The sequence below is a fragment of the Copidosoma floridanum genome, unplaced genomic scaffold (assembly GCF_036245765.1).
Source record: "Copidosoma floridanum isolate Cflo_tuat_1 unplaced genomic scaffold, Cflo_Japanese_pri ptg000030l, whole genome shotgun sequence".
Classification (NCBI taxonomy): Eukaryota; Metazoa; Arthropoda; class Insecta; order Hymenoptera; family Encyrtidae; genus Copidosoma; species Copidosoma floridanum.
Window position 1 is genome coordinate 27517705 of NW_028321907.1, and position 12279 is coordinate 27529983.

At 31.8% G+C, this 12279-nt stretch overlaps 1 protein-coding gene across 1 annotated transcript in view; it reads left to right on the plus strand.

Annotated features, from left to right (window-relative positions):
- Cow (Proteoglycan Cow) overlaps positions 1-12279 on the plus strand; it is a 912191-nt gene that overhangs the window by 714628 nt on the left and 185284 nt on the right. The window contains exon 9 of the mRNA XM_089596981.1: positions 7731-7957. Within this exon, the coding sequence (XP_089453107.1) occupies positions 7731-7957 (227 nt within the window). The remainder of the gene's footprint in view (positions 1-7730; positions 7958-12279) is intronic.

A 12279-nucleotide genomic window follows, 5' to 3' on the forward strand; every position in this document is an offset into this window, starting at 1 on the left:
GGCATCAAAAATTCTATTTAATGAAATCACATGGATCACTAAATTTCTTTTTGACAGTTCATACTTTTCTTTGGATAAAAAATTCTACCGTCAAACTTTTGGAACCCCTATGGGCTCACCAATTTCCCCACTTTTTGCTGAATTGGTGCTTGATGACTGTGTCAGTGATTGTTGAAACAATTTGAAATCAAATATAACGTCGAACTACTGTTCTATTTTTCTTATGCCGATGTTTCTATTACGTGTATGAGGAGAGAGAACATGACCTAATTGTTCAAGTACTTAATAGTTACAACTTTCATTAACAATTTTCACATGAAATAGAAAATAAAAACGGAATCAACTTTTTAGATTCAACATTAACAAGACATAGCAATGAGATCGTGACAAACTGGTACCAAAAAGAAATATCTACCAATAGAACTCTAAAATTTAATTCAAACCATACAAAACAACAAAAAATGAACATTATCTACAATTTAATAGATAGAGCTGTAAAATTGTCCGATAGTAGATTCCATAGTGATAATGTAAAAATTGTAAAGCAGATGCTACATGAAAATAAATATCCCAAAAATTTTATTAATAAATATATAAAAATTAGACTCTGCAAAATTAGCAGCTGTACATTGAACAGTCCACAAAAAATACTGACCACGAATTCTATTATAAGTTTACCATACATTCCTACAATTTTCACAAAAATAAAACAATTGAAAAAAAATATAATATGATAGTTATTCCTACGATACACAAAAAATAAAGTAATATAATAGATTTGGAGAAAGATAAAACAGATTTTCTAGATAACACTAACGTGGCATATAAGATCTTATGAACCAACTATCTCTTCAGATACATCGGAGAAACGAAACGAGCGTTAAAAGAGACAAGAAGAAAGCATGAAAATTGTTGTAAAAATGAATCAGTGATTTCCATGCACCAAAAATACAATGATCACACTTTTAAGTGGGACTATATAAAAATACTAGATAAAAGGCCAAACTATAGTCAACTTTTAAACTCCAAAATTCTCTACATCATTTCTAGCAATCATAATATAAACAAAACAGAGAATATCTATAAGTTAAGCCGTAAATATGGAAAATTTTTCAGATCCGTACAGTTTTAACTGTATTATATATATATTGTTACGTTGGCGTAACGTATAGGGTTTGAGCTAAGCTTTCGCTTATTGCTCAGGATTCCCTTTACTTAAGTCTCCTATTCGGGCAGTAAGATGAATGAAAATAGGCCGTGATGCGAGGCGGTAAGGTACGTGAGGAAGGTGCAGTCCCACACCAGTCACTCTCGCAAGACAGTACAAAGGTGCCGTGAGCAGATCGACTCGCTTGCTCCTTCACACCAAGACAAGCAGCCCGAGGGGTTCAGGAGAGCTGCTCGTGAGGATGGGTGCGTGGGTAGAAATTAAGAAGATATGTTTATGTTAAAATTTTGCTTATTGTTTTTCTTTATTGGTTGCAAATACTTGAGGCAACCCGAATTAAACGATAATTTTGATGGCAGGAACTAGAATAAATTGAAAGAGTGCTGCCAATTGAGAGCATTAGTATATGGGACTTGACCAAAATAAGTCAAGCAGAGGACCTCGACCAAAGAAGAGTCGAGGATAGTGGGACTGATTGATTAAGACCGGTCAGTGTAGCAGGTTTCGGGCCTTTTATACGATTTCGCATGGTTCAATTCGGGGGACCTTTCTTGTGTACACGCATAGTTGGGAAATCGGGGAGAGGTCCTGAGTGCGAATCAGGAAAGCGATCATCGAATGGGAAAGCTTGGTTTCTAGGTCACGCCCTTGCATTATTCAGGGCCGCCACTCAGGTTCGAGAACGTAATGGATTGCAATTTAAAAAAAATTCTCTACTTAGTGCAACACACTAGAGAGAGGAGAGACAATATTCCCCCTTCTCCCGTCTCACCTCACATCTGGCATTTCTTATAACTAATGTTTTTACTCAAATAGCGTTAATTATAAAAAGAACGAGCAGTGAACACAATAATAGTTAGCAGTAGCAGTGATATAAGAATAAAATTAATAGTAAAAAATATAGTAGCAATAATTTCAGCAGTGGCAATAATAGTAATAATTGCAAAATACAAATAATAATAATGATTATAACAATAAACGTTATAGTAATCTAAGTATAAATGTTGTCAATAATTCTTATGTTGTTCATTTATATTTCTAGGAGTGGCAAAAGTAGTAATAGTAATCACAAAATGATAATACAAATAATAATAATAATAATAACAACATTAAATGTAATAAACACAGTAGTTTAAGTAAAAATGTTGACAATAATAACCATATTGTTGAATTATATTTTTAGCAGTGGCAATATTCTTGGTAGTGGGAAAGAAAGGTGAAAAAGGGCTGTTTGGTTGTACACGGTAGTGGTGGCATAGGGTTGCTCGTTACAGTGTGGGAGTAAGGGGAATACCAATGACCAACAATGTGTATGGCTTCGTTTAGAATAAGTAAAAATAACATTTGTTGTTCGTCACTTCTTGGAATTTTCCACAAGTTGGCATGTTTTTAGCGTCTGAGTTTTCACGGAAAATTTTATTTAGAGTAATACAGGTGCGCTGCATGCAGGTGTGTTTTCTTTGAAACAATTTATTCTCGAAGGTGATAAGAAGCATCGAATGCCTCTCCCTTTCGATGCTCTCTGTGTGGATGAATAGGAGTAGTAGAGAGCGAGGACAGTGCAGAGGAGTGGGTGGTCTGGTAATTTAAAATTTTTTAGGATTTGGCTGTGGACGTTACAATATATAAATATCTACTTAATTTTAAACGTAGGTCGTTGTATTTTGCTATATCTATATCTATATGTATTTTTTTTCTTGTGTATATGTTTGTGCGTGTACTTATATGAATTGCTTACTAGCGTTCTGATAGTGTTTTTGCCGTCTGACTTACGTACGAGTAAGTTGCTCGATACGTCAACAAACTCCTTCACGGTTAATGACAGGTAGTCCACGTTTTTCTATCTCATATTTGTATCCATCATTATAGCCCTGTCACTGTTTAACATATACTTCAGATTTTACCTTTTCATTCAAAAACTCTATTTCGACATCCATCTATTTGATAATTAAATTATTTTGACAACAATGAGAAAGTAATGTAATTAAAGTTTGCATTCTTGCAACTAATGAATAAATATCATGAATCAAATCATTTTGTTGGTAACCTCTACTTAACCTCCAAAACAGCTAAACCAGCCTCAAAAATATTATTATCCTTTTTTAGTATAACTCCGTTTTTAATCTGAATTTTTTTAATCATTTGGTTTATTTACAGAAATCAGAGTTTTATTTTTATTTAAACAGTTTATACTTCTATCCATCGCCTTTTTCTAATTATTAGACTGATTATTATTCATCGTATCATTATAAAATACAGGTGTCTCAGCATTTGTATAATTTACATAAATAATGTTACTAAGCACAAAATTTTTATCTCTGCATCCATCAGGCTCTTTTATTCCCCGAGTTGATCATCTTGAATTAAAATTTTTATTTTCATCATTGCCGTTCGTATTTGAATCACTATTATTGTTTTCAACATTGCTTTCACTTAAACTGATTTTTACCATGTCATTTTCTGATTCTAAACTGTAGTGTATGTGACTCGACGAGAGACCTAATGTAGGCGAATTTTAATACAACCAATAGTTAAGTGCGCAGCTAAGATAGTAGAGGGATATTCCAAGCAAATATATATATGTATGTTTTTTTTTTAATTAAAATGTACTCTCTCTCTCAGAGCCTTTCCAACCAGCCTACAGTTTGTAACGCGTCTTTCTTATTGTGATATTTTATATTCAATATACTTGATATTTCAGTACTGTGTATTTGTTATTGTACTTCGGCTTCCAGTATCCATAATCATCCTACTTGCTATTAAAATATATTGTATAAACCAATCCAACTTGTCACACCTTCTATAATAATAATGTGTCTTGCAATTACTGTTTTATTATTTATCAGAACTGTATAACCAATATTTTTATTACTTAACAAAATTTATAAACCTGCTTTTTTGACCCACAATAAATTTTTCTTTTCCTGAGGTATTCTCACAAAAACTCTAGTTTTATTAATATTATAAATTTTTTTACTAGGCTTTTTCCCAAACATAATTTCGAAGAGTCTTTTTAACAGTAATAGTGATAATCTTATTTTTCAAATAAGCTGCTATGCCTTTTTTATTTTTCTGTCTTTCCACTTAATTCATGTACATGAGGTAGAGACGGTTCAATAGTAATACCTCTCTTACTTGCAAAACTACTTATATCCTTATTTATATATTTCTTTTCATTGTCATATCTTAATTTTTTAATTTCTTTTTCTGTCTAACTTTCAATTCAATTAACAAAGTCAACAAAACAATTATATCCTTAATTTTTTTGATTAGATAAAGTGAAATTTAGCTACTTTTCTATAATCGTTGATAAAACTCAAAACAATATTTCTCACCAATCAAACCAGTAAGTAGTGTAATAAGGTCTATTTAAATCGGTATGTGCAACATCCAAAATATTTTTTGCCCTTGATCTGTCTTTATTAAATGGTTGATTATGGATTGTATTTTCCAAACAAATTCCACCTTTTAAACAATCAGTTTCTAATTCTCTGGGTAAACCATCAAGCATTTATTCAATACACATTGTTTCCATATAATTAGAATTTACGTGGCCTTGTGTTCTATGCAGTTTTTCTTTTCTGTTAACTTATTCTTTGTCATTGAATTTGACACGTTATGCATAATATCATTTGACATATGATCAATATCATTATTTTTAATAGCTGACGCAACAGAATTTTCATTTTCATCCACAATCTTCGACACATTTCCTACTGATACAATTTCATTTGCTTTTGTTACTTTACCGTAACTTATTTAATTTTCATCCATATCTTTGATAAAAAAAACATTTTTTATCATATTTGTCTTACATAGATCATAAACATAAAACTTGTGCCTAATATAACCAATTTTTGTTGCTTTTAAAGAATGACCATCACCTACTTTGACATTTATAGGCTCTTTCAACTCAACAGATTCATAAAAATATCGATCATAATTTATAACATAATCTGAGAAACCGCTATCGAGTTACCATTCAACCTTACCGGTATAGCTGCGTACTTTAAAACAGGACTCATTAGGTCTTTCCTCGAACTCTACATTACAACTACTTACATTACGATCTTCGTTCTGATATCCTTGACTATTTTACTGCCAACCACCTCCTCGACGAGATTGACTAGAGCCTCTACCAGCTTCATGACCGTGGCTGCTGCGATGTTGCCACTGCTGTTGTTATTCTTATTGGCACCCACCTCGTTGCTGCTGCGCACCACCTTGCTTTCATGCATTATCACTTTGTCTCGTACTCGTACATTGTGCCTTGAAGTTTCTATATTTCCCGCACTTGAAACATGATCCATTTTTTTTCTTTTAGTTTTAAATGCACTTGAACTGTTTTTGCTTTCATCTTCCTTTTTTTTTAATTTAAACATTTTTATTTTGCTTTTAACATATTCAACGGTTGGACCAGATTCTTGTAATACACCGATTAAATCACCAATTTTACTTAATTAACTTCAAAGCATTTTAATTACGTAGCTTAACTTTTCTTTCTTAGTCACATTTGCAACAGCACTTTTCAACTCATTAATTAATATTTCAAACTCAGTGAAAAATGCACTTGAATTTTCAAAGTCTTTTAACTTCAATTTGTCCAACTTGCTTCTTACATAAATTTGTAGTGCAGTTGACTCCTATACATAGATTTCATCAAATTTCTTTATTATTTTGTATGCTGCTTCTTTGTCTTTTACAAATTGTTACTGACTATTTTGAATTTCACTATATATTACATTAATCGCCTTTAATTCCTTTCTGTTACACTTTTTTTCTTTATCTGTCCTTGTCATAGCTCTCGTTGCTACTTCGTCGCATTGCTTCAATATTAGAATCATCGTGATTCTCCTTTTTCAACACTCAAAATCGAAAAGAATTTTTACTTCATACGCCATTTTGGTTTTTTTTCCTTCGTCCAAATCTTCTAAAATTTTCTTTACTATAAGTACTTTTCTCATTATTTCCACAAAACTTATTTTTAAACTCTTAATAAGTGGTGGATTAGCCCAAACTTTCAATTTTGTAAGTGTTGGATTCACATTTTTACTTGAATCCGTAGTGCTTGATTATCACGAGCTACTGAAGCAACCCGTGAAAATCAAAAAATCTTAAATGGCATCTTTAAGCCATATTAGTAAAAGTACGTAACAATTTTTTAGTATCACAGTCATCAATCTCCCTGACTATCACCCTGGAGATCGAGGCTCAAATCTGATTGAGTATAAGACAATTTTTATTTTTAAGTTCATTACTACGAAAAGTGTCTGCTTCAAGCTCGATGCTGCCACATATTTTTATCTGATTGGTGTAGGGAAGCCATTCAGACATTCTGGGCAGGCTTAAAGAAGCTCGTTGTCTCTGCTGCTGCTGATGTGTTCTTGACTAGTTCAAAGAGAGGAATGACTGCTCTAATGCTCACCACTGCCTTAAATCCTCGTATGACTTGACTGGGAATAATACGGATAAATGCATGGGAGTAAGAAAGATAAGGATTATTCAGATCTTTTGTATGACGAGGCTGCTAGCCACAGAGAGCTCATTGTCTTTGCCACTACTGATGTGCTTCCAACTAACTTCAAGCGAAGAATGACTGCTTCGCATTCTACAGCATCTATAATGTAAGTTTGTAGATAGTCTAATCCAGTAAAGATTTCAATTTAGTAAGGAGAATAATCTAGAGAGGATTCTTATCACTTATGGATTAGAATCCTTACTAAATTAGAATCTGTTAAGTTCACCTACTTGCTATGCAATGGTATCGTCAGCTCTAGTAGCCCTGTCTTATAGGTCCATGATGATATGAGAGCTTGATTTGCAGTTGAAGATGAAAGGAAGTCATCTTCAAAGTATGGGACCAATTACTATTATAGCTACCAGTATCCGAAGCTAAAGCCTCATGATATTACTACCTCAGTAGTCCTCATACGCTACCACCTGATGGTGATAGCCTCACCACCCATCGCCCTATAGCTCAAGCCTCTCCCCACACCGACTTAATGTGCAAAATATTCTCTAGCACCAAGTGACTCAGCAGCCCAATCTTCCCAATCACTACCCAATCATGCAGTAGCTGGACCGTCTTCCTAACCACTACCCTAGGGTGGAGCTGAGAGGTGCCAGAACTCCATAGTTTACCTACTCATCCACTAAATTTCATTTTTGTTAAAAAGTTGTCTCCTTGTTGACGGTGAAAAAAGTTAATTTTTAACTAGTTCAATTATTAATTATTTTATATAATTCATTAATACATCAAATAAAAATGATTTTGGAAATTTTTTTTTTTAATACTTTCATTTGAACTTCTTGCATATCTATTTCTACAGTAATCAATATTGCAATGCTCTACCCAAGCTTATCAGAGATCTGACGTCAAAAAAGTGGTTTATTTATGTTCTGAACATATTTTTTAACCTTGGGATCATTTTTTTTTTAAAGTATTAAATTATGCTATTGAATTATTATCCATTATTATTGGAAGTAGAAAAAATAACAGAATCTAAAAAAATAAGATGTTGTTTGGTAAAAAAATGTTACTCAAGACATTTTTCGTTAACAGTAACACCTTCGTGAGTGGACCCGAATGGTGTGGTTGCTTTTCGATGGCAGAGAGGCCATGTGCAGCAGTACGTAGACGATCGCCATCTGAGGTGGCACCAAGCTGTGATTCCCAGGGCTTTTATCAAAGCACACAGTGTCACAAGAGTTTAAGGATATGCTGGTGCGTCAACAAACATGGCATTGAGATTCCCGACACACGTGTTTTGGGCTCGAAACCTGACTGTGGTAAGTCTACAGATACGTCATCAAAGTGTTATTTATTTACCTTTCATCTAATACCTTCTTTATTATTAACAATACTTTATTAATATAAAGAAATAAGTTCGTTAATTCTCTTCTGCCCTGATGAAACTTTAGGACTTAATAAATAAAAGTGTTGGTGGTTTTGCTATCTTAAATTAAATGAAAGCATCACTTTCGTTGTCTTATCTAGCAGTCAATGTATATTCCCATATAAATATTTTTATTAAAGATTAACAATAAAAATAACGACTACGTAAGTGTTTCTACAACTATGTTATTAAAGTCAGAAATACTATAAAAATATTTGAGAGTGATGGTATGTTATTTAAACAAAACTTAAGTAGCACTGCTAAATGCTTGATAAGTAATTGTTGATAACAAAATAAGGTTTTCCTTGGAATTTATTAAGCCTAGTCATGAGTATTTCAAGCTTAAATTTTTCATAAACAAAAGGTAAAAATATTAATCTAACATGAAGTATAAGTAAGTTTTATTTTATCAATAGTTAATTACTACTTCATTGAATAATTTTTGTCTAATATGTCATCAAACTTCAGCAAGTTTGCCAGTCACATTCAACCTGGACAGCGAGGCCATTGTTACTTCGGAAATTAATATATTCGTTGGGAAACATTTTAATTTTTTGTGAAATAGTAGAAATATGTGCTGATTACGATTTTTACAACTCACAGTCGACGTTAGTACGGAAACATTTTTGAATTCGACAACCAAAAAAACATATTTTCTTTGCTTTTTGTGGAATATCTCGTCTCTGGGGCATTTATTTATTTTATTTATTTGTTTATTCATAATCATAGTATACAAAACATACAAAAATATAGAAATATATGAATTCACTTGCGAACCTACGGAGGTATATAAAATTATTTATCTGTTCACAGGCTTGCTTACCTTAACTTAAATGTATACAAAAAAAAAAAAAAAAAACTAAAAAATAACAATAATAAAAATTCTTTGGAAAAATAAACAAAAATTTCATATTGTTTTATGAGTGATCACGTTACTGTTGAAGATAGAATCACCATATTTATACAATTTCATTAGTGCATATACATTTTTTTATTTTATCTAGATTTTTTTTTTCTGCAATATCTATTAGTTCAAGATAATTAGTTAATTGATTAAACAATTTTATGTCACATATGTAACTGTTCTTATAACTCACGGTTCTTTTTTAATTTTTTTTTATGGGAATCGTATCAGTTTATTTTTAGTTACTTTATTCTAAGTTTTATATTGTTTTTGTAATTCACTGTAATGAAGTTGAATGGATTTAAAATCAAACAATTATTTTACAGATGAAGGTTTGTCTCATGTGTGTATATTCTTACATGCAATTTTTACATGTCTGTTTTGTATTTTCTGTAGAACACTAATATGGGTAATGTATGCAGGACCATAATCACTTATACTATAGCTTATTATGCTGTAAAAGAAAGCATAACATATTATTTTTAGTGTCACAATTCATGCATTTAAAAATTTTATAGGATAAAAATGTTAAATACTTTATTTTTTTTTTAATATTTCCAATGTGTTTGTCTGATTTTAAATGAAAATCAAAAATTGACTTTGAAAACTTCCAATATTAGACACTTTTTATTTTTTCATCCCAAATTTTTATATTTAATGCCCGCGGTACGCTATTACGGAAGTACTCAAATGTTACAAATACTGTTTTTTCTATACTAAGTAAAAGTTCATTTAGAGCCAACCAATCAGCTGTCCATGCCAAACATTTGTTTATATTACTTTTAACGTTACTCCAAGAATCTCCAACAAAATATAGTTGCAGTATGATCAGCATTATATATCATACAACCGTAAGCACAGCTGTTAAAACATTATAAACATATATTATAAACAATAAAGGATCTAGACTTGTCCCCTGTGGTATCCCAATGAGGTTGTTTCTAACTTCAGGTGGCGCTAGTGTGCCCACATAAGAAAGTTAATAAACAGTGTTAAGTATCCGTTGAATAGCCATAAAAATAATGAATGATGTGTCTGTTGATTACAGAAAGTGGACGTTAGTTGAGTTGATTGAAGAGTTAAAAAAAAGGAATTCTAAGTCAAGTGGAAAAAAAGCTGATCTAGTTCAAAGATTTGTTGGGCACCCTTGCGATTGAGTTCTAGTGTAAACAAATTTTTTTTATGTGTTATTAGATTATGACAAAACTTTAATAAAAGTTACAGTTGATGAAGATGATAATTATGTATTATCATTACCTGAATCAGAATATTACTAAGATTTAAATTCGTCTTACAAGCTTCCACTAAATAAAAATTTTAATGTTGGATATGTACAATCTATTCAAAGTAGTGTAAGCAGCAAGGGGAAAAAATGTACAAAGATGATGACTTACTGAGTTTGAGGATGGCTGAATATAAAAATAGGAGTAGCTTCACAGTATAGGAAATCCGTTGTATACACGGTTGATATGAAAATATTAATTTATAAGTGTATTTCTGATAGCAAGTGTGAGTATGCAGCTGGAAATGGACTCACCGCTCACTGCAAACATATTTGTGTAGTATTTGAACGCATAAAAGATTTCTCATACCGTCAAACTGTTAGGACAAGAGAAAGTTGGACAAAACAGCTACAAACGTTTCACAAAACGAAATAATTTACTTATTCTCCCATTAAAGAAAAAAATCTAAGTTTATCAGGTAATGAAAGGAAAAGAAAAAAACTAGTTTACATTTGATCCAAGACCTGTAAGATTCAGAAAATAAAAAAATTACCAGAAAAGGTTTAGAAATCACTGTATTTATTTTGCTGGTCACTCAGCTCCAGCTGTTTGAATGTGCAAACTTGTATGCTATTTATACTGATCATGACTTCTTTGAGCTTCATCCTAAGGAAATGTTCCTTCGTACCATGAATATGATACATATCAGTAAAGATAAGATTGTTGATCTAGAATCAATGACGCGTGGCCAATCTAATAACAAGTATTGGATTCATCAAAGAACTCTTAGGCTTACAAGCTCATGTTTTAGTGATATTTGCCTTTCAAACACTCCTGAAAAATTTATTAAAACTATTATGCTTCCCAAAGATTCATCTTTAGTACCATCAATACAACATGGAAGAAAGTTTAAGCTGCATGCAATCAAAGAATTTGAGAAGGTCATGAAACTTCACTGTAAACCATGTGGACTGTTTGTCTCTGAAAAATACCTATTTTTAGTTGCTTCACCTGATGGGATACTCAACAAGGACGTATGTGTTAAAAAAAAATGTCCTTACAGTGCAAGAGACAGTGAAATCACTTCAGAAACATTAAAGTATTCGGAACTGGATCAAGTAATAGACTATTATAGTTTAAAATCTGATCATAAGTACTATTACCAAGTTCCAGGCCAATTATTTTGTACTAACAGGCAAACATGTGTTTCCATTGTTTACACTTTCAAAGAAACTTGAGTTGTAAAAGTAGTTACAAACGATACATTTATTTCTGAAATGTTATCAAAATTAACTACTTTTTTCAACAATTACTTTAGACAAGTAGTGTTGAGGTGACACCTATATAGAGATTTTTGAAAGGGCAATAATTTTTTAACTTTCACCAAAAATTATTTTTAAAGATATCAGTTAATTTATTTATAAAACTTTTGAAAGCTTGTAAAACATAATACACTGGTAATAAAGTAAAACACTAAAAATTGTACTGTGTGCAAAGGCTTTATTAATAAAAAATTAATGTATGTTAAGTAATGTAAAAATTTCAAGTAAATTTATCGATAATAGTTTTGCGAAAGTTACACAAAAAAACATGTTAGAATAATATCGTCGCCCAAATGAATTTCGGATTTACATAGTGATCCTCCTAACAACTTCTAAGTTTTTGCTAAACCAATGATAAGCTCTATATGTACTCTTTTGCTGGAAATTTTTTTATCTTTCATTACTGTTGAAACTACATTGTGCTTGAAATCTGATTTTTTTTTTTGAAAAAGTGGGTATTTTTAATTTTATGCGATGTACTGCTAAAATACCTTGAACATCAAACCCCTTGTCAGCCATGAGAGAATTGCCAGGATCACACAGTAATATTAGCTGACATTTTTCCACGATTTGCCTGTCACTAGTTGATCCACCGTATGCAGGTGATACGTTGGAAGTTAATTCTCCAGGAGTTGCTGCAACTAGTACTTTGATTGTTGGTTTATTTTTGAAAGTTGAAAAAGTGCTTTGCTGAGATGTGGGTACACTAGGCCTCTTGATTAGTATTTCAGTGCCATCGATGATTGCTCTAGTTTCATTGAATTTT